Source organism: Petromyzon marinus, chromosome 10 (genome assembly GCF_048934315.1).
Source record: "Petromyzon marinus isolate PM22_M1 ecotype Great Lakes invasive population chromosome 10, UKy_Petmar_22M1.pri1.0, whole genome shotgun sequence".
Classification (NCBI taxonomy): Eukaryota; Metazoa; Chordata; class Hyperoartia; order Petromyzontiformes; family Petromyzontidae; genus Petromyzon; species Petromyzon marinus.
In genome coordinates this window covers 17,066,140-17,093,475 of record NC_133676.1, presented here as the reverse complement: position 1 = coordinate 17,093,475, position 27,336 = coordinate 17,066,140, and the positions used below count along the sequence as shown (strand labels likewise).

Here is a 27,336-nt window from a genome sequence, read left to right as displayed (position 1 = left end):
AGGTTCGTAGCGCAGCGCACTAACTGCTACACTACCGCTCCCCATACACAATAATCGCCATTCGCCACGAATTAGCGGTGACGTCACAAGTGTCGAAGACTCGCTGGAAGGTCACGAGACAGACCCACGGGTGCTATGGGTTGACGGACTGAGGTATCAAAAGACAAAGATCCCCTGTATAGTCTTAACAGACTGTTGGGGCAAGTGCTGGTAGCCAGCACCTATGAAGGCCGGAACGGCACACAAGGGGGTGAGTGGCCAACACCACGCCCGACCGCCTTTGTCTCCCCAGTGGCGATGTATACACACAGCATCAGGTACTCATTTGAGGCTGAGTCGACCTAGGGGGAGGCCCAGGACCGGTTCAGATAATCGTCACTGGTGTTGGCCGTGAGCGGGAATCGAACCAGGGTCGCCGGGTTCATAGCGCAGCGCTTACCGCTACACCACCGCTCCCCACACACACGCACGTACAAACACACACACCACACATACACACACCACACATACACACACCACACAAACCACACATACACACACCACACATACACACACCACACAAACCACACATACACACACCACACATACACACACCACACATACACACACCACACAAACCACACATACACACACCACACATACACACACCACACAAACCACACATACACACACCACACATACACACACCACACATACACACACCACACAAACCACACATACACACACCACACATACACACACCGCACACGCACATTCACGCGTACAGGTGCGGCCACGGGGCTTTCATGGTCTCCACGTCACGCGCACGGGACCTGTCCTCACGCAAGGGTGGAGTGGGGTGGGAGGTGGGAGGTGGGAGGTGGGGTCGGGGCATCGCGCACAACACCTGGGCCGAGACCCCCACGCGCTCACTCGACCACTGGTGCTAGCAGCACGATGCGAGCACGGCGAGTGTGACTGCCAGAGCGTGGTGGACACAGAACACAGAGCATACACTCACACACACTAAACACACAGTCAATCTCAGAGAGGGAGAGACGTCTATCGCGCCGCGTGAGGTGAGATACGCAAACACACACAGCGACGGTGCGCCGTCGCGGTGGCGTTGCAGGTTAATTAATTTCGCAATTGGCCGTGGTGGTGGTGGTGGTAAAGGGGGAGTCGCGTCGGTGAGCGAATGTAAACTGCTCGGGCAGGTTTGTTACAGCGTCGGGATGTCACGCGTGCGCCTGTGGGTTGTGGCTCCCCTTGCCACAGAGGAGGCGATTGAAATTGACTTCAGCACGCCGATGGTGGCGCAGGTCAGAGGCGCGCATTATCATCTTTTTTATTGTCATCTTCAAAGTCTCTCTCGGTAGTCCATGCCGGGTAGTCTTTGTTTTTGATGAGAGGAAAGGATAGTTGGGTTGACAGTCCTTGCAAGATAGATGCTGCATTTTAAATGAACGTTGTGAATATCTTGTCATGCACAACGGTAATTGGACTTAACGGCTTCATTTATATCTGAGTACGTGATGATTCATTTTTGGGTCACTTTACTCTCACGGGCAATGAAAGGTTACATTTCTTAGCTTTCTTACGCTATTGTTTTTTACATCGTCTGTCATCATCGACACGGCGTGAGCGGGGCCTTTAGCCAACAATTAAACTCAACACACTCGTTAATAACACTGCCTTGCAATAATATTTAATCGGTGACGTTTCAGGCAATGGCCCTTCTTTACAGCACTTAGTGAGGCAAGAGTTGTACCCACCCCTCTTGAACCCATCCCTCTGGTACCCACCTCTCTGGCCTCTATGTGCTGTGAAGAAGGACCATTGCCTAAAACGTCACCGAGTGTATACTTTTAATATTTAAGTGTTATTCACAAATGTGTATTTTTTTGTTATTTGTGCCTGTGCACCGCTGCCAATGCAGTATCACCAAATGTTATGTTTTACCCAACAATGAATTGACAAAACATTTACTCAGGCACACACCATTTAGACGAGAGTTAACATCAGTTGACATATACACAGGTCTAAAAAAAACCGACCTTGTAATAGGATTTTACAATGCGGGTTGACTTGAAAACACATTTTGAGATGAATATTACCGCAAACATTACTTCAGCCCACATTCAAAATCTAAGAACACACCGCCACCACCAACTCGATACGAATACGCGAATCTCACACCTAAGCGACCATTGCAGTACGGCAACAATTTACGCGGAATATCCACAATACAGGTTTGTTTTGGGCTAGATCGTGTAAATATATTAATTTGTTGTCAACGGTATTGGTCGCGAAAGCCTACGTGTTAAACTAATGTCTCGGCTTAAACTGGACGGCCCAACGAATTAATAAGCACGGCCGTTAATTCTTTAACACGTGAGATGTTAACTCCCTCGCCTGGTATACAGGAGGTCGTGGGTTAAATCCCGACCCTGACGCCTGTTGCTGTGTATTTGGAGTTTGCGTGTCTCTCTACGTGGTCACGTGGATTTTTCTCCGGGTCCTCCGGGTTTCCCCTCCACATTTAATAACACGCGTTTAGAGTATTCGGCTGATATACATTTCCACGTGATAAGCCACTTCGTTGAGCTTTAATTTGTGGCCGGGTCGCTTCTGAAATACAGCTGTATAGCTTAGTGGGCCTTACCTGGTAAAATTGAAAAGTTTAGTTTTTAGTTTAGAGTGAGTTTTGTTTAATTAAACCAATTAACTTAAAAACAAGTCAAACGGTGCCGTTAGGAAACGCTAACCTGCCAACATGCGCTGCCAATTCCTTACGTCCCAACTTCTAAACGTGCCGGTGTACAGCGGACGTTCCGTGTCGTACACATCCACGTGGGTGCAAGTGTGATGTGTGCGCATCACAGCAGCATTCTCAAGGTGGAATGCATGGGCCAAGCGCCTCCGATTAGCACAGTTGGCTTTGCACATGTGCGAAAGAAGTTCAACATACGGTACGAAACAAGTACAACACACGTCCATACAATGCGTGGAGTAGCCAGCCGGTGGCGTGAGACTGACTGCATGCCCGCAGCTTTGTATAAGCTACAACGCGCGTGCCACCGTGCAGGGTTGTTAGACAAAAGACAGCCTAGGAACCGTGAGGTTCGTACTGGTTCATCACGGGCACGTTCTACGGGTGACTTTCCGAAATGCGAACCAATGTCCCCGAATCGTCCAAATAGCGACGAGAGATTGACTAATGACAGGGTTGAGGCCGGGTTAGTCAGCGTGAACAACGCGGTGAACTTGAGAAATCTGGCTGTCGCCTAATGAAGCTAGTTGTAATTACTGGCGAAACGTCGTACTCAGATTGTAAGTGATGTGGCTTTGCTCTCCAACACACCGGTGTGCTGCACTAGTGACGAATTGGCACGTTCTGTTTCCGTTGCAACTCTTATTAGTTGGCTGTGTCGGGTGGTGGCGGTTTTAACGACACATTTAAATATGTACAGGATCTAACCCAACACAAACTATATTGTTAAGTATGATATTGGTCGCTAAAGCCTACGGCCACTACGTATTAAACTGAACTTGAGACGTCGACAGGAGACCGAGAAACATTTGAAGAATGCAGTATGCACAAAATATGTCGAAGCAATCGAATGCGCGTGGTATTTTCCTGCAAGATGGAATCCTAACGGAGTTTAGAGTTTATTGAAGCATTTTCACAGTTTAAATACGCTCTTGGACACCCCTCTCGTGTAAAAAAATATCAGTGCGAAAATGTACACTTTGTAATGACACTTTTGTTTGTGCGATATAAAGTCGTATTCTCTTTCATGCCGGGGTGTGGGTGGGAAGTGCTTCACAAGCGGCTTAGATTACACCTCAGTTGCTGTCGCAATCACAGCCATACACGCAACAACCGGCCCGGACAACCACAAACACAGCACCACTCAAAGCGCGCCAACGCAACTGCACGCGTAAACACAACCCTCTCAACACACACACACACAACTACAAACAACAACAACAGCCACCACCGCACAACCCCCACTTTGTTGAGGCAGCGGGGCCCCTATTTCCATTCTTTCTCCTTTCACGAGCTCCCGGAATCGATGTCCGCGGATTGTTGTTGTTATCCTCTTACCGGGATCTTTTTCGGCGTGCGATGTCGGACCCGGGACATGTTTGTTCTTGTAAAAAAACAAACAGACAAACACAACCACAACAATAGCCACGAAGAAGACGAACGTCACAACGAAACCACAGCCGAGTCGGAGGGCGATTGGCTGCCACTCGTGTGTGCATCCCTGCGGGGATTCTTCCAGCGATCCCAGTGCATGATCCTGTGGAGGCAGGGGGTGGTGGTGGCAATCGGAAAAGCAAAATACAACCCCACGACGTGGTCCCCGCACTGTTTATTATTGTTGCGTTCAAGCTGTTCGCTACTCGTGACCCCTGGCCCGCAGGGGTGGTATTATCCACCAGCAGTGGGCGATGATTGTGACGTTGTCATCCCAATGGAGCCCTTTGCGGGAATTGCGCACAGTCTGTACCTGTCAGCGTATACCCCAACACATCCTCGTCCACGCAGCATGAGCTTGATTATAATAGTTCTAAACTCCGTGGCGACCGTTGACAAGAGCCGCACTTGGGTCGCGTAGCGCGCAAGGCGTTGCACGCTCACGGTACGCATCATCGTCATCAGCCATTGTCTATCCACTGCTGGATAGACAATGGGTCGCTGGGTTCGCAGCGCAGCGCAGCGCGCTAACCGCTACACTACCGCTCCCCACTCTCATCACAACACACACACAACGTACACACAACACACACACACACAACACACACACAACATACACAACATACACACACACAACATTCACACACACACAACATACCGGTGTGGGTAGACGCGCCAGTCACAACACCGGCAACCCCAAGTCACTGGTGTCTCACGGAAGGAGCCCCGCTCACGGCAGTTTCCAGAGCGACTGTGTTGTTGCTAAACATTCGCCAGAAGCTGGTTTGTGTGCGAGCTTTGTCATTTGGTTGAGGTGCCTATGCAGCGGTGAGCGTCTATCATGCACCTAACTTGTGTTTTTTTTTAACCTGCATTTTATGAACTCTGTAGTTTAGCAAAAAAATATTGTGGTTAAACAAGGCTGAAATGCAACAAAAACAAACAACGTAGTTGCGTATGACTGAAGAAAAGCTGGCCAATACCATACGTTTGAATTATAATGCATACACCACATATAGAGTCATGCTTATGGCAAGCATTGCTATGATGCGCATTGTATTTTCAGGATTATAAAAAACTCTGGAAAGTAAAACGGAACCCAAACGTATGCCCGGTGTCAATCCAGTTTCTGCAAACAAATCAGGTCACATGTTATTTATGTAGTTTATTGTAAAAATTCGGTCACAGTCCCTGTGATCACTGTTACGTTGCAATTATGGCTTTATTTTTTGGTGATTTCGAAAACGTTTTTTGGTTTGGACATGTTTATTTTGTTGTAGTACGGAGTTAGACTGATGGCCTTAATATAAGTTTTCTTGTGGTTGTTGTTGTTGTTTGACTTGCATCCCACTGGGAGTTTTTGCACACAGCGTTGGTGTACGGTGCTTTTTTCAGAGATATTTTGCTGTTTTTCATGGATTTTTTGTTTGCACAGTCACAGTCACTTTAAGATGTTTTTCTTGTTCGTGTTTTTGTTATTTTGTTTGTTGTGGTTACACCCGATTCAAGAGCCGAATGGCTCACAGGGTTATACCAAAAATAAATGATTTAGTAAATAAATAAATAAATAGCAACTGAAAGGTCACACGTAAACAACTTCACGGATTGTAAGACGCACCCCCACGTTACTTTAGCGTACAAGCGGAACACGCGCATTTTATAATGATGATGATGATGATACTGTTGGGCTTAGAAAACATGCATTGCATGTGCTGCACGTTTTAATGTTGTCATTCGTGACCTGTTAGCAGAGACTGGCGGTGATGTTTGCTCAACTGGGTTAATTGCATGCGTTGTATTGAAGCGTGAGGTTGCAGTGCACGTGGGTGCCTTCATCACGACTCAGGTCTGCCATGCAAGGCCACTGAGGAGTGCTAATGGGCAGGGCGGGGGGGGGTTCGCAATTAGTAATAAATCAATCCTATAGGTGTTATGTTGCACTGTCAGACTGTATCTATTACCTTCGGTGTTTGGCTAAGAGTGGGTTGCTTACATTGGTAAACAAAAAAACATGTTGAGTGTAGACCTCTGCATTACGTAAACGTTAGTGTCTCATGAGACACGCATTCTTATCGATCTCGGATCTTGGCAGCCCTAAGGCAGTGATGAACACTTTCACGATACATGGGGCACGTCTATTAACCGGATGATGATACAGTTGACTTTAAGCAATGTGCTCTTAAATATGTGTAATGGGTTAAACTGAGGCAACACATTTATTCAACTCCAACACATGGGGTAACTTCCCCTTCACAGAATAACACCAGGCTAACTACACTAGTTACAACGTAACTGCTACTACGGACCGGGACCAACAGCTTGGGTCCGGGTCCACGTGTTGGAGACTCGTTGAACGTAGAACGTAGACGAAGGTTTCTTCCAGGATGAACAACAACAACAACAACAACCCGGATCCCTCTCGAGACCCGGCTTAGATTCTCTGCGGCGTGGCCGGCCACCTTCCAGAATCCTCGGGAAGGATCTGGGTCCCAATCACGTGACCACCCCTAGCCCCCACTTGGGTCTCTTTTGTAGACTTAACCGGTCACGTGTCCTCCCGGGTCAACCAGAGTGCCATGGCCTCGAGTAACCTCATCCACAGCCGGCACCCACACAGCCTGTCCTGTAGGGGCTGGCACTGCACGCCAAGCGTGGTGCCATCGAGCGCTATCCATCAGTGCTCACCGGGCCCCTCTAGGGCCGGCACTGCCCGTTGACATCCCGCGGTGTCACGACATACTGTATGTATCGATCCCAGAGATATGATATTCTGGATCAACCCTTTGACGAGGATTTGAACTTACAAGCTTCCGGTTGTGGGTCAAGCCCCTGATCACTATATTGCCCTATCATTATGCTGCCCTATCACTATCCTGCCCGATCACTATCCTGATCGATAGCCTGACTTGATGACTATCCTGCCCGACTTGTTTGCAGCAGAGTGGTATAGGATTAAAATGTAAACGTACTTGATTTTGTTTAATTTTTTTATCAGTTCTGATTCAGGAAACATTTAGTTGTAAAAGTAAACGAAGCCATTTACATCGCCTCACCAACATTGTGTTCCCTGTCTCTCGCTCTCCGCCTCCGGCTCCCACCATCTCCTCCTTTCTCTCTCACTCACTCCTGCTTCCTCTGCCCATAAACTTGGTGTCACCGTTAACCCTTCCCTCACTCTTTCCACCCACATCGCCTCTACTACTTGCATCTGCTGCCTTCGTCTGTTCGACATCAGGACGAACTGGCCTCTCATTTTCATTTCTGCCAAACTTCTAAATCAAGCCCTGATCTTTACCCGTCTGGACTCCTGTTGTTCTCTTCTTGTGCCCCCTTCCACTGGAATCATCCTCCCTTGTACATTGAGCAGCACTACCCACAAACTCAATACTGCCCATAGGCTCAACACTGCCCATAGACTCAACGCTGCCCATAGACTCAGCACTATCCACAGACTCAACACTGCCCACAAATTTTGATTTAAAGCTTTCGTGACTGCAGTAATTCATATTCTTAGTTTTTTCGGTAAAGTCACGTTGAAGGGAAACAACAAAATAATAAAAAATATATAAAACAATAAAAGATTCTCACGACGTTTCGACCATAACTCAAACGGTCGTCTTCAGGTGTGTTGGTTCGCATAAATTTATTTTTAAACCGCGCATTTATTTACTTATAAAAAACGTTAGCGCCACGTGCAACGATTTGGCAGTTTATTTAGGACTAGTCCATCTATATTCTGAAAAGAGGAGGGGGAGACGAATTTTTTTATAATGTATGCTGTCTGAAAGCCACTGTAAGCGTGAACAATCAACTAAGACCTGAAATGGTTTATCAAATCTTTCCAATGATTGCTAAGATAGAATCCATCTTCTCGGTTGAAATTGTCTCTGTGCTTGTATATGTGGATAGCCTCATGAACGAATCTCTCATGGAAGCCAGATGGCTTACAAAGAACCTCTGTCTTGGAAAAGTCAATGGCATGTGAGCCTACTGAATTAGAACAATGATCTGCCACGGCCGAGGTGTTGGTCCTACCGTGTTTAAGGTCTGCTTTGTGTTCACGAATGCGGTCCGAGACATGGCGTTTGGTTTCTCCAATGTAACTACTACCACAGAGGCAACTTAGTTTGTAGACACCAGGGTATTGTATGTCCGGAATCACATCTTTTACAGACGGAACCAGATCACGGATTTTATGTAATGTGTTGAAACGGACCTGGATCTTGTGTTTATTCAAGATTTTGGAGATCTTTTTTGTGATCCCAGCAATGTAGGGTAAAGTGATGGTTTTGAAAGGCTCCTCAAGAGGGTTCTTCTTCATAGTTTGAGTGATAGCTTTGCGGATTGTATAGTCGGAGTAACCATTAGCCCTAAGAGCTTGGTGTACGTGCTTGAGTTATATATATATTTTATTATTTTGTTGTTTCCCTTCAACGTGACTTTACCGAAAAAACTAAGAATATGAATTACTGCCCACAAACTTAACACTGCCCATAGACTCAACACTGCCCATAGACTCAACACTAACAATAGACTCGGCACTGCCCATAGACTCAACACTGCCCATAGACTCAGCACTACCCACAGACTCAACACTGCCCATAGACTCAACACTGCCCATAGACTCAGCACTGCCCATAGACTCAACACTGCCCATAGACTCAACACTACCCATAGACTCAACACTACCCATAGACTCAACACTGCCCTCAAACGTAACACTGCCCATAGACTCAACACTGCCCATAGACTCAGCACTGCCGACAGACTCAGCACTGCCCACAGACTCAACACTGCCCATAGACTCAACACTGCCCACAGACTCAGCACTGCCCACAGACTCAACACTGCCCATAGACTCAACACTGCCTACAGACTCAGCACAGCCCCCAGACTCAACACTGCCCAGAGACTCAACACTGCCCATAGACTCAACACTGCCCATAGACTCAACACTACCCATAGACTCAACACTACCCATAGACTCAACACTGCCCAGAGACTCAACACTGCCCACAGACTCAGCACTGCCCACAGAATCAACACTGCCCATAGACTCAACACTGCCTACAGACTCAGCACTGCCCACAGACTCAACACTGCCCATAGACTCAACACTGCTCATAGACTCAACACTACCCATAGACTCAACACTACCCATAGACTCAACACTGCCCATAGACTCAACACTGCCCATAGACTCAACACTGCACATAGACTCAACACTACCCATAGACTCAACACTGCCCAGAGACTCAACACTACCCATAGACTCAACACTGCCCAGAGACTCAACAGTGCCCAGAGACTCAACACTGCCCCTGTACATTAAGCAGTCCCCTTCCTTAACCTTCTTCTGTTCTCTACGAGGATGTTGATAAATATTTTTGTTAATGCACTCTTTAACTTTGCATCGAAATAGGACCAATACCTTCATGACAGAGTAATTGCCTATCATATCTATGTTTTGATCTTATCATGTAGATATATGAAGCGCTTCGGTCGAGCTTTGCATCAAGCATGTCTGCCTCTGTGCAGAGTTTTGACTCAACACGGATGAAATGATGCTCTCCAAAAGTATGCACTCCCGGCGGGTTGACGGGTTGTGTACATGTTTTTGTTACACGGAGAGACAAATTAATGAAGGAGACGTATGGTCCGCTTGTATATTTGCACATCCATTGTCATTTGTTTTCTGTAACTGAGATAATGAGAGTGGTCACATAACCTTAAGAATGTTTTTTTTTTTTATAATTGCCTGCCGTGACATTAGTCAGCAGTGTTCCACAGTCAAGCTATGTGGATGTGGTGTACTGACATTGCATGCTTCAATGAAGATCACGGTGTACTTATAATGATAAATTTACAAGTCAAGTGTGATTGTTTCCTTAATATAGAGTGCCATATAGTATGGAATGCTGTCAAAGTGTAATGGTGAGTGCATTCTATTTCCAATCCAGATAGTCGCTGGTTTGATCTGATCACCCACTGCACTGCCTCGATCAACCCAGCGTTGTAAGTGGGTCTACCAAACCTAGTGGATGGGTAAGGTCACGTGCGGTGGGATAAAGTGTGGGTATTCACACCTCTTCTAAAGTTGTCGAGCCAACGTGGAAGAGTAGGCCAAAATTACCTCTAGACAGGCCCTCTCGAGTTCCCTTTCTTGAAGGCCCTTCTGTCAGCGGTGGCATGAACAAGTTATTGCAGGGCTGCCCCTTAACCTTTTCGTATTTAGTTCCTTGTCCTTCCCCGCACCTCCGATTAGCACGGTTGGCTACGTACGGCGCGGAAGAAGTTAAACGTATATACGCACTTAACCTTTTGTTGTTTGTGGTCTACTGTGCAAACGTGTGTGTTCATTGCGCTAGGGGAACTATGGCGCTGCTTCAACAGATACGCCTCTTGAGCTGGAAGAATGGATGGACACTCCTGCGGACCCCGGTATGTGCAGTGCAATGATACCGCAAAGACAGCGGGGGCAAAGCACGCGGCGAGCTGGTGGTGGCTCCAAGGGGAATCCACACAAGTGAACAATAGGCTTGTCTAGATTTAAAGCTTTCGTGACTGCAAGGATCCATACTCTTTGGTTCTATTCGGTAAAGTCACGTAGGTAAAAAAAAATAATGATGGCCGAAACGTCGTGATTTTTGTTGTTTTATTTTTTTACCCACGTGACTTTACCGAATAGAACCAACGAGAATAGGCTTGTCTCCATGGATACCACTGCGACTGCCGTTGAGAGCAGTTGTTTTCCAGCACGACGACACATTCAATTGTTACATAATTACTGGACATCTGTAATAGAAACAAAAAATATTTATTAAAATCTAAAACTCAATCCAAGTACCTTATATATGTATAATAATGACGTTTGTTGATGTATGTACTTTAATTAATGAATCATTATGCAGTATTTCTGTGTGCTCTGTGAAAAACGAACAATAGCCTAACCCTAACATCTAATCAGAACACAACTAATTCCATCGCTAGCGTACAGGTAAATAAAAAGGCCATTGTAGTCCTTGCCGAGCTCCACAGACGAGTTGACTCGGGTTCCAAGGCTTGTCCTGGGGCATGACACTCACTCATCCGAGCGCGTGCCGCGCGGCGCGCCACGTGGCACGTTGCCGGTGCCCCGGACGAGGAGGGAGGTGCCGTCTCGCGTGGACGATGCTCAGCCCGAACCCCCCTCACCCTGCTGTGCGACCTTTATCCGTTCACAAGCGAGAGCCGCGCGGTGTTTCGACGTGCAGTTGTTCAGTGACGGCGCACGTTTGAAGAGCGTTCAATTCACTTGGAGAGTAACCAGAAGCATACGCATGGCAGTTACCAATTACAGGGAACCACAGTGCAATATGCACGTTTAAAGTGCCGTCGTAACTTATAATGGACTAAGGAATTTAAAATCTAAGATAATAGTTTTTGTTTAAAAGTTGCTGTGCAAATTAAGATTACTGCATTGCAGTTATATTGTTCAAATGGGTGTTGCAGTTGCTGTATAAGTAGCATGGGAAGGCTGAACGTGTAAATACTGTTCTGGCTTTGTTCTGGCTTTGACTTACCCTTAAAACGGCTCATAAAATGAATACCACTTTGCAGGAAGTCAATAGTACTTGTTCTGTGGATTTGTATGTTGAACTTTTTTTGCACCGTACGTATCTAACTGCTAATCGGAGATGCGGGGGGAAGGACAATAAAGCAAACACGAAAAATGCCTCACCCTTGCCACAGGAATCTGACATTTACACCAAAAGATCAGGCCTTGAAATAATAGATGAGACTGTCATCATTTGTGAAATATTTTTGGATAAAAATTCTGAACCATGAATGATGACTGCCATCAGCCAGATGTTGTGACTACTGTGAACCAACATTGTTTCCAGCGGCACTTTGTACACTCCCTATCTTAGAGCAAGATTACTCCCTCCCTTTATTCGAGACCCACTCGTTGGGATACTGAAATAGCTGGGCCCCATAACAACCTCGATTGTGCAATATCTTGTCTCTGTGGACACAATTTAGCAAGCATTTGGTGGTATACTGAGGTTTTTTTTTTGTCCGGCATGTGCTTTTAAATTGCATTGCTTTTATGGGTGTTTACGTGTGTATTTACTCAAATTCACACCGCGCGTTTCTATGATATAGACAGTTCTAACACGTGTAGTTCTTCACACCGGATTTTTGCATTTATTGCATTGACTATCTCATGAAGTCATTGACAATTCGTAAATCGTCACGGAACGCGTGGTGGAGTAAAGTGTGAGTATTCACACCTCTTCCTAAATGTTTAGTCAGCGTGTAAGAGTAAGCCATGCGGATCTAAAGTGGCTCTTTAGTGCTCCAAATGGAGTGGCGTGGGAAAGCAGTTGCAGGACTTCCCCCTTTACTTCATGAAGAGTTTCTCGAGGCTTAGATGGGCCTTGGGGAGTGGCTGTGAGCCAGCGGTGATATTTTCCACAGTTTCTCCAGAAGATTAACCTTGTTGATGACTTCCCACAAGGTGCTACTAATTTTTTTACACCTTAATGATGGTTGACCCCCGTATGTGGTAAAATTATGTGTGAAACATCTCAAAATGTATCAATTAAATAACAAACCATCATTTTACAAACGTACACCTTTCAGATCTGATAGCTTCACTTTTGGACTTGTTATTATTTGGTTCTTTTAAGTGTGAGAAATGTATACATTTGTACAAATAGTCGATATGGCGTTTGTGTGTTTGTTTGTGCGTGCAGTTTCTGCCAATATCAGTCGTGGTGTGGCCATGTATCCTATTCATCATCATCGCCATCCTGCGAACTCAAAGCCCCCCTCAACAAAAGTCTTCATGTAAGTGCCCTCCAAACTATACTGATGGACCACAGAACTGAGCGTACTTTAAAGTAAACAAAAAATAATAGCGATACACAAACACGTGCTTTTTTCTATTAAAATAAAATAAAATGTATCTTATCTTGAGTACTGTGCATGTAAAAATGTATTCATTCATTGCTTGAAATAAATTCTGATGCTCACGAGGCACACTTTAAATAGTTTGTGCAGAACATTATCAGACAATAGTATTATGATGTATGCAAATCATGTGCACGTGAGAAACCAACCTTGCATTGAGGCCAAATTAGTGAATACGACATCGCAAATGAGGCAGAACATTTGAGAAATTATACAAACGACACAAGTAAAATTACAGATTAAAAAAAAAAATATTGACTTGAATCGTAAACCCTGAGTTGTGACTTGTAACCCTGAGTTGTGAGAGGTCAATGATTGAGGTGTAAGTGAATCATGCCTATTGAGTAAGCCTGCGATTTTGTGGGAAATGACAATAATTTGGATACATGTAAGAAATACCTACAATTAAATTAAAGCATAATAACAGGGTTACTTATCAAATTTTTGTTTTTACCTAAACAGGTGAACCTTACCTTATATAGGGTCAACTATTCAAGCACAGGGTATTTATGTGAGACTGAATCAGAAACTGCTTTTGAGTTCCTCGATTCCTTGGTTCAAGTTGCGAAGAAAACATTTATTGCCTCTGCTCCGGAAAAAAAACTTAATGAGGCTTCTCAAAACTTACTTTTGGTTTCCCCACAGTAAATTTGATCATTTGATAATGGACTGAAATGTATTAATTCTTCTTTAATAACTGGTGGAAGAAGTGGTGGTGCAGTGGTTATTGCTCTCCGGTATGAATCAGGCCACCTGACTTCGAATCCCAGCCATGGCTAACATCAATGTCAATGTGATATCTGAACCGGTCCATCTCTGCGGTGGGTGTCCTGTCGGCCATTTGCACCCATTTGGCTGTCACGCCATCATTAGTCCCGAACATAATGATGCCTCTGAATAAGAGGCTTTTTCATCACGGTATATTACCTGCCGCGTAAGATTTAACTGCTCCATTTTGCATGACTTCAGCTGGGGCGACCATATAACAAGTAAAGCAAGCGTTTGCAACCTCATCACAATGAACAATATTTGAAAGCTGCTCCCAGGAGAAAAAAAAAATTGGCTTGAAATCATGAAGAATAAAAAGTGTGCTGAGAATGCACTTGAAGTCTGTCACATGCGGCCACGTGTTCTGCAATGTCAACTTTCGGCTGTCCACCTCTCTCCCTCCGGCAGGCTACCTGCCAGTGCAGACACTGCCAAGCGGAGGCTTTTTCCCTTTCCTGCAGTCATTGCTTTGTGACTCCACCCCAGAGTGCAAGAACACCAGCTATCTGCACTCAACCACTTCAAGGTCAAGGTCAGTATATGAGACCAGGGTGATGTGCAGCTTAGTAAAATGCAATTGGCCAATTATAATATCTATGTGTATATTTATTTATTATTATACACCCAGGTGGTGCTTTGACGTGGAATGCCTTTACTCACGTTTGAGTTTAAATCCCTGCCAGGGGTGTGGAGGATTAACTGTGGGTGTCCTTTAGAGAGATCAAGGTTTGCCATAGGAATGTCATATTTTCACCACTGGCTCCACCACTGGCTCAGGACTACAATGTGGTCACTGCCCCACAATCATTTGAGTATGAGGACGTACTTTTCAGCTGTAATTATTCGATATATTGAAATAAATGCTGTAGAAATACTATAGAAACAGCGTTAAATCCCAACATGACAAAAAAAATCAACATTGATGTGTTACCGCAGTGGGGCTTTCAGATAATATGCTGCCATATATTTCCATTCCATCTTCACACAAAACACTGACTTCATCCTACCTCGGAAGCTACACAGGTTTGAGTCTGGTGAGTACTGGAATGGTTTTCTGCCTGGGAATACAAGGTGATGTCGGCTTGGCCTGCAAGATTGGCATGACAATGCTGCATCACAATAGATTGTTAAATATATCTTTGAGTAGCTGTATTACCCGTCACATGCGTGGGTAATCCATGGGTACTCGAGTTTCCTTCCACATATCAAACACCCACACAATTGTGATTGGTGTTCCAATGCCAAAGGGACACCGCACCTTGACTATAAATGAGCACCACACATAAAGTATGTGTATAATATTGCTTTTTTTATAGAGCATTTGTTTAACAAATCTGACTCTAAAGGTCCAAACCGGTCGAAACTTTGGTGAAATGCACATTTGGACAAACGCCAGACTGGGTGCATTGTTAAAATTTTATTCCCCCAAATTTTTTTGTCCATAATTTAAAGATTCAAAATTCCCTAAATGCGAATTTAACATAACGCATATCGAATGAGTTCCCTAACTTACAAGTTACGTGATAGCGAAATTCCGTATATTGAGTTGCCGTACAATGAGGGATGGACAGCGGTTGAGGTAACGGCGCCTCTAATTCCACGGGGGCAACTCTACCAATACCAATAACCGCCATTCGCCACTAAGTGACGGTGACGTCACCACGGCGCCTGTGCCAGGCCAGGTGCACTTTGAGGCTGCTACGTGAAGTGTCGAAGGCTCGCTGACGAGGAGGCCTCGGGACAGACCCAGCAGGTGCCATGGGTTGGCTGACTGAGATGACCGGTAGATGCACACCAGCTGTACCCCCTGATGCACGCAAGCACGCCGCCTCCCGCTCCCACTCTGTGTGGCACTTACACAGCGGGGCATTTGCCCCCTTTTCCCGCGCGCAGGTCTTTACTATACCAAGACACGGGGCTGGACGAGGCCATGGTGTTTCAGACGATGAAGATGGTGCGGCTACACAGGCAAACGGTGGACGCAGAAATGCCGAGGCTGCAGCAGGACGTGGACCGCATCTTAAGACAACTCGGTGCGTTGTACATACAAGGTTGTGCCTTGTCTGTACTCTACTGTGCAATGAAGTTAAATTTGGATGTTATCTGTAGAAGGTTTAAAACAAACAAAGGAACAGAACTTGCCTTTTTGTAAAACTGTGAATCGCAGGAATGGGTTTGTGTAAGAAAGTAATTTATGACAGTGAAACTCATCTGATCCACAATCCTATTGCCGATTTATTATATAATCTGCGTCCTTTAAGTAATCCATTGTACCGTCTTATTACACTATGTAACACTATTTTTGTTCCTGGGTAGTAAGTGTTATTCTCCAATTCCATATGCCTCAAAAGTACAGAAAAAGGCTATTATTCCCCATAAACTTTGCTTTTGTGACCAGGACTTTATGTGAAGGAATGACACAAATGCACACCACGTTTTCTCATTGAAAATAGATAAATTTCAAAATATCAATGTCCTGGTCACAAAAGCAAAGTTTCTGGGGAATAATAGCCATTTTCTGCAATTTTTAGGCATATGCAATTAGGAATTATACTTACTACCCAGGAACAAATGTTTTCTTACACAGTGTTATCCGTGTGTATTTTTCCGCTTATCCATGCAAAAGCATAGGCAAGAGAAGTAACCCCGAAGTCTCGGCAAAGTCATCATATTATCTGCGTCTATTCACAGGATTTACCCAACCCAAATTAACCTGGCAGTGGTCTCACACGACTATGCCAAATATGTCAAGTTATTATCGACTAGCTTTTTGCCCATCCAAGGACGGGTGTATTGCAGTAAATCAGAAACTTTCTAGCAAAAAGCAGACCGCGACGTGATCTTCATTGTATCCATTCGTGTGCAATTTGTAAGGGCGCGGTGACACAGACCTATTTCATGTTAAGGTTATAATCCCTTGTTCATTACGACGTCCTTTTTACTTTGATGTCTCAACAACAGCGTGACGGAGATCACGTGATGTGAGGGTTCTGCCTTTGTAGTGAGGGTTGTCAGTTGATGCTGAGGAGGGGGGAGGAGGCGCCTCGCCCCCCCACCATGTGGAGTGACGTCAGCCGCTAATTATTATTAATGAGGGGGTATCCATTTGGAGGACGTCACCTCATAATGATTATTAATGAGGGGGGCTGTTCGATGTGGAGTGACGTAACCTGTTTATGATTATTAATGAGGGGGGCTGGTCGATGTGGAGTGACGTCACGCGCAGGACACACAGACATTCTTGGCTCATATTATTATAGATTGTGGACGGATAAGAGGAAACAACACGGATTTTTTGTACAATTCTGTGGTTTTCATCTGTGGTCATTATCTGTGGAATTTACCTGACCTCAGGTGACCTAGGAGCAGCCTCTTGAAGTAGATTATTCATCCTATTATCCGCCGTCAAACACAAGAGGACTAGGCCCTGATTCAGTGGTATATGCTTTGTTCAATTACCCTAAATGTAACATTCGTGTAGAATGTGAATACATTGTAAATACTCTAATCCAACATTTCTAATGCATTGGTACGAGCACAGCGAGGCGTGCGTGCCAAGATGTGACGCTGACTCCACCAGTTTTCTGTAGGTGCCGTGTCGCCTGTATATGTGACATTAATAGCGCTTATCGAAGCTAAAGGAGGGTTATTATTGGCTCTCCGTGTGAACACTTTAACATTGCAGAGTTGCTCTTTGAAACCCTTGGCATTGGGTGCGTCGTCGTCACGTTAGATTGCAATGCCTTCGCGAGTGCATTGCGTGCGCGCACTGTAGACGTGCAGGCTGTGAATGTTGAACACCGACGATGGATGCCTTCTCTCTCTCTCTCGCACGTGGCCTTGCTCCCGTAGAGGTGAACTTCACCCAAGTGTGGGATGCCACCAAAGGCACAGAGCTGGGTATTCACCCAACTCTGTGGAGAAACCTGTCTCACACTCTCTTTGGACGAATGTTGTCATCCACCGGCAACAACACGGTAAGCAAAACATTGATTCATTTTAATCATCATCATCATAATAATAACACGACCAGAACACGTGACTGGCGTTTTATAGGTAGTATAAGAACCCAGTAGCATTGTTCTGCAAAATCATAATCATCAGGAGCTATTGGCTATCCACTGCTGAATGAATGCCTCCCTTATTGCATCAGTGGTGATTGCTATTTGAACTGGTTCTAACCCCATTCCCCCTCCCTTCATCAACTTGTACTCACAAGCGTTGTTAAAAGTATAGAGAAATAACCCCACACTCACTTACAGGGCTGGGGGAGTGGAGCTTCAGCAATTGATTGGCAGAGCTGTGAAGTCCGCTTGCAATTCTAGCTTTGAAGTTTTCGTGACTCCAATGATCCATACTATTTGGTTCTTTTGGTAAAGTCACGTCGGTAAAAATAAAAAATAATCAAATCACGACGTTTCGGAGGCAACACAAGCTTCCGTCATCAGGTGTAACTAACTTTATTTTTTTATTTTTACCTACGTGACGTTACCGAAAAAAACAAAGAGTACGCTTGCAATGTTTATCTGTGACATAGCATCTGTAAGCCATTGCCAGTACTTTTGTCAATCCGTTACAACACTGTATGAGTAGCACATTCACCTGAAATAGGTCATGCCAGGCATCAATGGCACAGTCGTTCCTTTTATGGAAGTTCAATCTTGATTTGAAGCTTTCGTGACTGCAGGAATCCATACTCTTTGGTTCTTTCGGTAAAGTCACGTAGGTAAAAAGTAAAATAAAATAAATCACGACGTTTCGGGCGCAACACAAGCGCCCGAAACGTCGTGATTTATTTTATTTTACGGAAGTTGGTTACTTACATTGGGCTTGCATTTTCTTACTTTGCTGTCTAACCCATGATGTCAAGCATTGGCCAATCTCCACGTCCACAGCTAAACAATGTACCTTCGTTGATTTCTAAAAGGAAGTTTTTTTTTTGTACACGGGACAGGATGAGATGATTTTTGCACAGAATATGAAGATTCTTTGGTGCTCTCAGCTGACTGGGATGGCCGAGAATATTACCACAGCCCGGTCATCCCAGCTCAGCATTTATGAGCTGAATTACTTCATCGCCAATTTGCTGCCAACCTTCAACAGCACCATGCAAATCTGGTGCAATAGCGATCAGTCCCTGCTGGTGGAAGGACTGAACACATTAAACAAGACGGTAACAGCCCTCAACGTCACCAAGGTAATTAATTGTATAATTGTGCTGCAATGCGCGCATGTGCAAAACAGCAGGAATAATGCGAGACATTGTTTTTCCCATTTTGTTATATTTGGCACTGAAGGTATTTTTGCAATTTCTTTAACAGTGGACTGTCTGCTTTCTAACGTAGCAAATAGGTTTTCTCTGTCTGACAACTGAAACCCATGGACGTGTGGAGCTGGTTTTCTTCGGCACAGAGACCTTATCTATATCGATTTCAAATGTTTGTAACAGTTTCACGAATATTTGTATCACAGCATTCCCCATCCGTTTTGAAATATACATGTTGCCTTTTGTATAAACTTTGCCGAACCATGCAATTCTCCAGGTGATGTCATTGACTCTTATGAATCTACGAAATAGACCTGATAAGTTATCGCCCATGGCAGGGCCACCGTTGCATCGTGGGCATTTTGGAGTCCTCTCAGCGTCATGGCTCCCGCTGGCTCATGGCTCCATGCGTTACAGGGTTGGCTAGCTTTTCGCCAACCCACACTCTGCCCCACTCCATCAGGAATAAGACTTCTACCAAACTATGATTGTTATTACATTTACACAACTACTGGCTATTGACTTAGTATTGAACCACCGTCTGTGCGCTGCTGTACATACACGGGTTTCGTCATGAGCACAATTATCATGAATGTCATCCACACGGTGGTTGTACCCCTGCCTCTCTCTTGAAACGAATTTGAGTCGCCGATTCTGTCCTTAGAATGTAATGCCTCACGCATATTTTAATCTGAGAGCGCTTCTCCTGTGTCTAGATAATGGATATGCTGTTAAATGTGAACTCGTCAATCCTCACGAAGATTGAGGACGGCATATTGATGCTGGAGGGAGTTCAGAAGCAGAGTGAATACCTCTGGCAAGGTGTTAAGGAGGCATCGTCCATTCTGATGGCACTGACTGATGCTAAAGCATGGAGCAGCCTGGACAGTGTGACTGCAAGCCTCAAGGACTTCAAAGCGTGAGTAAATCATGTTAACGTTAATTACTAATTCTAGATTTGAAGCTTTCGCAGCTGCTTAAATTCCCTTTTCACACCATCAATATGTAAACTCCCTCCCCCTCCCCCCCTCGCCGGTCTGCACATGCTCCCCCCCTCTACATCGTTCATCATACTGAGTCCACCAAATAAATGCTAATTGTTATGCTAATTCCTTTGTCAAGGCGCTCTGCTTCCTCTCACACAGCTTAAAGGTCGCGGTCAGAGCTCGGCTGTGTTCACTCCAGCGCTGTCCTCTAGTCAGTCTGGTCCCTTCACCTGATGAAGGCCACTTGTGTTGTGGCCGAAACGTCGTTATTTTTTTATTTTTTGTTGTTTTTACTTGACTTTACCGAATAGAACCAAAGAGTATGTTAATTACTATATCTACCGTGTTAATTCAGAGGCAGTGTAAACGTGTGACTTTGTGCAAAACGAACTTAGAACATGGGAACAATATACCATTGAAACAAACCTTAACAGCAGAGGAGGTGGTACAGGGGCACAGAGGCCACTGTGCTGAGCCATTACCGCTGAGAGCATAGGTTCGATTCCTGGATTGAGCTTCTCTTCCATGTAGTGATCAGAAATGATTGCACAAAAGATCCCATTACAGGAAGTCGTCGACTTACAAACATCCGCACTTACGAACATTCGCACTTACAAACGAGCTTCCATGAGATATTTAGTTTTTTTTAACCATCGACTTGCGAAAGTGAACTCGCACATGCGAACCGAATCGCTGTTTTTTTTCAGTGGAACAATCCTCTGCGAGATGAAATGAGTCCCAGCTTCCCGCTGGGATTGTGTGTGTGCACGTGTGTGAAAGTGAGTGTGTGTGTGTGCATAGTACACACACACACTCCTCCTCATTCAGAGGAGGAGTTGGAGACCCTGCTGCTGAGACTGGAGCGTGCCACTAAGAGATGGGGCCTTACCATCAGCCCCACCAAAACTAAGCACCTGCCTGGGTATTTTGTACCATCGGACACTCCACCCCCACAACTCCCAATCGGTGATGGGGTAGTTGTCGAGAGAGTGGAGAGTTTCCCATACCTGGGCAGTGTGCTTATGACCGGCTCCAGTTTAACAGCAGAGGTCTCACTCCGAATCAGTCGAACGGCAATATCTTTTCATCGGTTGCGTAACGCTGTGTGGAAGCTACCTGGTCTGTCGCTCCGCACTAAGCTTTAGGTCTTCTCGGCCATGGTCATTCCCTCCCTTCTCTACGCTTGCGAAACGTGGACCCCCCTAATGGAACATCTTCGCCGGTTAGAAACATTTAGGCTGGCCTGCCTACGATCTATCCTGGGTTTAACCAGACTGGATTGTGTGAGGAGCTCACAAATCCTTGAAAGATCTGGGCAAGGTCCCATCGGTGAGCTCCTCCGGCGGGCAAGGCTGCGATGGCTGGGTCATGTAGCCCGCATGCCCAGCCACCGCATGCCGAAACAGCTTTTGTTTGGCCGGATTGAGGGGGATAAATGGGCGCGGCACGGGCTAGAGAAGAGATGGAGTGATGTGGTACAGGAGGACGTGGAGCTGAGTGGACTTGCCGATGACTGGTACCAGTGGTGTCAAGATCGGCCTCTGTGGAGGAAGCTCGTGAAGGACGCTACTGGGCAGATGGAGGTAGTCGCCCTCCAACAACAATGGAGGCGCGGAGGAGCGACGCTCACAACAACGAGCGGAGCGCCGGGTGGCTGAAGCACAGCGGGTTGGCACAGTAGGGGGCACAGGTGGTGCATCAGCCAGTCATCTCAGTCAGTCGACCCGTGGCACCTGGGTCTGCCCCGTGACCTCCTGCCAGCGGGCATTCGACACTTCACGTGGCCTCAGGGAGCACATAGCCTGAAAAAGCGTCGTGGTGACGTCACCGCCACTTAGTGGTGGTTGTTGTTGTCGTTGTTATAGTGCAGCAGTTAGTGGCGCTGCGGGTTCAATTCCCGCTCAAAGATCAAGACGAGTTTTGGCCAAATGGGTACCTGGGCCTCCCTTAGGTCTACTCAGCCTGCAATGAGTACGTACCTGGTGCGGTGTGTAATCGTCGCCACTGGGGAGTCAAAGGCGGTCCTGCGTGGTGATGTGTTCCGTGACAGTTTTCGCTAACAGGACTTGCCCCACCAGTTTGTTGTTGTGTAATTGTGGTGACTCAATTTGCCCCTTTTGACAAGCAAGCCAACATTTTTTAAAACCATCGACTTACTAACTATACAGTATTTATCAAAGTGTTACATGTGAGTGTACGATATTTCGCATTATTTATTAAATTAGCAATGCTTCCCTTTTTGTTGAGCTGTAACACATTTTATAACACTGGCCGTATGGCCAAATAAATGCAGCACTGCATTGTGGTCTGACTCACGAACTGTTCCACATACGAGCAGGTCTCAGGAACGGAACCCGTTCATAAGTCGGGGACTGCAAGTATATTAAATTTGGGGTTTCGCTGCAATACTGCTCTTTCCTTCCTTACCTAATACTCTGCTTACTGCTCACCTCCCAACAGACTTCTGCTTTATGAGTCTCTCCGGCTCCCTTGAACCCCTCTCTATTCTATCCCACCTAGACCTAACCCCCACTCCCAAGTTATACATCATTTGTACTGCGCACCTATGAACAAATCACCCTGAAAGGACTCCGATATCGGAAGATAAGCAGGCTTTAGCCTGGATAGTGCCTGGATAGTGCTTCGATGGGTGACCAGGGCTGGTCAGGTTGTTATAAGCTGTGGGGCGAAGTGATGTTTGAGGTTTTTTTGTTGTCTTCAACGGAGAATCCCGTTTAGCCAGTTTCCCGACTATTTTACAACGGAAGGTTCCGTAGTGAAGTGACCACAGCAGAAACGATTGCAGAGAACCAGTACAGGGTCGTGAAGGGATATTGCACAACTGACAATGTGGTGGGCAGCGGAACGTAACATACTCTATTGTTGTACTTTAGTTCTACTCAACCGCATCCCAGCTGCCTGCATCCACTAACCCGCTCTGACCACTTTGGTTAACTTTCGCTAAAAATAACCCCCCACGCCCAGCACATCATGGGGGAGGCTCTCATCCAGCAGTGGGTTGACAAATGTGCCGTACATGTTCACGTATACTGAGTTCATACAAGGCATGTAATTATGTCCCCTTAATTGTATTCTCTACCTATTGTGGCTCAGAGGTCAGAGTGCTGAGCTGGGATTGCTGAGATCTTAGGTTTGAATCTGGGCAAGGTTAAGCCTGGTTTTAAAATGCAGTATGACTGGAAAAAAACCCATTGTATTGAATTCAGTGGTAATTTGGCTGCTTTCCAGCCCTGAGAATATAAAATACTGTATTAATTTGGCAGAGAAACAATGACCCCTATTATGTAAAAGATAGAACATGCCACTCAAATATATGTTTTGGAAGAGCCATTCTCAAACACTGCTCATTCCTCCTCAAGATTTATATATGTATTCTTTGGGATGTAGCAAGGTGTGATAGCACAATTGTAATAGATTTGGAGGGAAGAAAAACATCTATATTAAAACTAAACAACTCTAAAGATCATGAATATGTTATGACAGCACGTCTCAAGTACCTTTACTTGTGATGTGAATTCAGGTCACCTGACCACTTGATTCTCAAGGCACAATGTCGTCGCTCCGTGTTTCTGGAGGGGTTAGTTGCGGGTCTTTTTTCTTTGAGCAAGAGTGATACTGTTTACCGAGCAAACGGACAGAGTGCATTTTCACAGTTGTGATAGCTATCCAAGTGCCGTGTGTGTGTGTGTGGTGCAACACCATTTACCGAAGGTGTGTTATAAAGGGGGCCGTAACCTTTTGGTCCCACTGGTTTGGTTAAGAAACACTGGCTTATCGGGCGACGCTTGATTATAGAAATGGCACCAATGATTGGAAAACTATCAGAATGTTTTCATGTGAATGTTGACACAAAAATAAAACGCTCATTTGCTCTTCTAATTAATATTGGCGTAACGAGGAACTGCATAGGGTTTGATTTGAATCAAATGCGTATGCAATGTTTACGAAGATCATTGGGAAGCGAATAACAAAATATTAGGGTTTGGGAAATGTTTCTCTATGTTTGGCTGCATGCAAACTATTGATCAGGTTCTGGAAAAGACCAATGGATATTAATTACCATTATGTCTGGCCTTTGTAGACAATTAAATTTGCATTCGATTTGGTAGACATTTGATGCAGTCATCCAAACTTTCACAAACCAAGGCCTAAAATATATACAAAAAATAATAATAATAAAAACTATTTACCAAAACAAAACTGCCACACGAAGAAAGCACCAACGTATGTATTAAGAAGGGAGTCAGTTCATTTGACACGTGAAATCGTCTTGATTCAGGATAACTCCTGCTTCGTGGATTTCGGAAGAATATCATTCGTGGATTTTCCCATTTATTGGTGAAATTCTGAAAAAGTTTTAAATAAAATTGGCCTTGAATCAGGCACACAGATTGAATATTTATCAGTGTTTTACCGCAGTATACGAAATTGAATCGGCTAGGACGTAGATCATAAACGCTGGTACTTGTACAAGCTAATTGAAGGCGTGAGGCATTGCAAGGGCAATGGATTGGTGCGTCGCACGACCATGAGGCTCGGGAAGGAGGCCTCATCCAGCAGCAGATCGATCATGCCCGCCGAGGGTGAAATGCTGAACGGCGATTGTTTGAGACGGCACGAGTAACATTGCACTTGTCATTTTTATGAAGGCATTTATTCCTGTCAAAGTTTGATTTCAATTCCTCTGTCAGTCGTATATTATTTTAATACGTTAATAAAGGGAGATATTGTTATTATGGCAGAGAGCATGGAGGACTGCCAGCCTGACTTGCTGACAGACAGCGATGAGAAGCCGCTCTCCTTCACTGATCCTTAGACTCTCCATTAAGTGACCAATCTTTTGTTTTTATCGCCAGCTGCTAACTTACTGTAGTTGTGTAATTTCTTCTCACATGCATTTCCTGACCATCCATCATAAAAAAAATCCTTTCGGCAATCTTTCGATTGTAATTTCAAGTGCTCTTGTGACTGGTTTTTATTACTTATCAGTTCATAGCGCAGTCTCACATAAAGTTGAGTAAATTATTGGCAAAGTAGAACGAAGAGTTTCAATAACACACAAAAACGTGCACGTAATATACACAAGCTCTCAGCCTATGGATTAGGCAAGCCCACGATCTCCTGAAAAACTGCATTGTGGTCATCCTGTCATATTTTGCTATCAATATATTGAGCAAATGTGATCAACCAAAAGGTAGCAGTGAACTGGCTTCGTCATTATTAGGACTCATCAGTGCAGTACAGTAACAGATGCTCACTGCTGCCAAGTCTGCCTCTGCGAACTTAATATATGTTGGTTCATCATATCTGTCGGTACTTCTACAATACTATATGCATGGACTACAGTACAATTTCACATGAAAGTAAGAATACATAATTGAAAACCCTTTGTTAATTTGATGCTTGATGAAGGCTTCCCCATGCCTTGTCGATCATAGGGTTGTTTAACTGATGTGGCGATATGTTAGCTACCTAACCTGGTATAAAGGAGGTCGTGGGTTCGATCGCGACCCTGACGTCTCTATATTTGGAGTTTGCCTGTCTCTCTCCTCGTGGACGTGTGGACTTTTTTTCCGGATCCTCCGGTTTTCCCCTCCACATTTAGAATCAACATCACACGTTTAGAGTATTTGGCTGCTACACATTTCTACATGATGTGCCACTTCATCAGGATATAATTTGTGGCCAGGTCGCTTCTGAAAAAAAGTTATATAGCTCAGTGGGCCTTACCTGGTCAAATAAACCTATTCTTGGTTCTTTCGGTAAAGTCACGTATAAGGGAAATAATAAAATAATACAAATAAAACAATACAATTCTCACGACGTTTCGATTGCAACACAAGCAATCATCATCATCATCAATGATGTGACTTTACCGAAAGAACCAATAATATGAATCCCTGCAGTCACGAAAGCTTTAAATCTAAAAAAAATAAACCTATTTTAGTTTCATGACCAAATGTCCTCAGAGGGAATGATCTAAGTAAGCATGTGCCAGAAAGCCTGAAGGGACAGGGCTAGCCAGCCCTGCCCTTTGTGTACATATACAAATACAATTGTCCAGGAATGATTTATTGTACGTTTAGTAAATATATACGACGAATGAAAACTATATCCCTTAATACTAATACCATGATATTAATCTGGAAATGGAGCGGTGGCACAGTGGATAGCGCGCATCACTCTGAACCTGGTCACCCGCGTTTGATTCCCAGCCACGGCTAAAATTACCAAGCCACAATGGCTAGTGTGGTGAAGTATGGTCAACCAACCCCCACGACACAGCATGGGGAGACCTTCATCCAGCAGTGGATTGACAAAGCACTGTAAACAATAATAATAATGTTCCTGTAGAGTTTCTTCAAATTATTATCGTTTAAAGTTAGATTGTGAGTTATATTTTAAGAGGAAATGCAGTGCGGTTGCATACAAAATAAATATTGCTCAAAGGCACGGACAGGAAGCTGCAAGTTAACAATGGGATATTGGGTAACAGAAAAGGTTTAAAGGTACGTGACAAAAGCCCAGGTGTGACAAAAGCCCAGGTGTGGCTTTCTGTCACGTGGCAAATCTGAGACATTTGAAAGAAAGTCACGGAATTGAACAGTTACGATGGGTATTTGCCGATGGTTCTCATAATGTTTGGCAGCATATACAAGCAAGGAAGCATTGCGTAAACACGAGTAATGTAAAACGATTATCAAATCGATTTTATAGCAGGCCCTATCTATTATCTTGACAGCACCCGATACATCGAAGGGTGATTTCGGCATAACCTCGAGACTCTGGCCAGCTTGGAAGAGTAGGCCAATATCCTCAATGAGCTTTCTACAGCTGCCTCTGGTGGGGGTCCTTCCACCAGCAGTGGCGTAATCGAGAAATTGCAGGGGTCCACCTTCGTCATGTTTTTTTAATTGCTCCAAAAACTGTACGGTCAAAAAAACGTCATCAATCAATTGATCAATGTGTTGCCCTGCTTAAGAGAGCCAGTGCTCATGGCGATGGCTGATGTGGAGCCAGTTGTTGGAACTCCACCTCCCCATGCCTCTTCAAAAGATCTGATGATGTTCTACAAATCGGGTCTCATTTACAATCAATCAATAAATTGCGGCCAGCTTTTCCAAACTGAATCGGGTTGTGGGGACAGCGACTCC

The 27,336-nt window shown here is 44.9% G+C and overlaps 1 protein-coding gene across 2 annotated transcripts in view; it reads left to right on the top strand.

The window, feature by feature from the left end:
* The first annotated feature begins 881 nt into the window (after positions 1-881).
* The window catches only part of LOC116941141 (uncharacterized), a 134,934-nt gene continuing 108,479 nt past the window's right edge, over positions 882-27,336 (top strand). The window contains exons 1-8 of one of the 2 annotated variants that reach the window (XM_076066205.1): positions 882-1,058; positions 10,555-10,627; positions 12,925-13,018; positions 14,318-14,441; positions 15,803-15,942; positions 17,762-17,886; positions 18,864-19,106; positions 19,892-20,094. In XM_076066205.1, coding sequence (XP_075922320.1) covers positions 10,562-10,627; positions 12,925-13,018; positions 14,318-14,441; positions 15,803-15,942; positions 17,762-17,886; positions 18,864-19,106; positions 19,892-20,094 — 995 coding nt within the window. In that variant the 5' untranslated portion in view covers positions 882-1,058; positions 10,555-10,561. The remainder of the gene's footprint in view (positions 1,059-10,554; positions 10,628-12,924; positions 13,019-14,317; positions 14,442-15,802; positions 15,943-17,761; positions 17,887-18,863; positions 19,107-19,891; positions 20,095-27,336) is intronic. The other variant, XM_076066206.1, reaches the window with a different exon arrangement.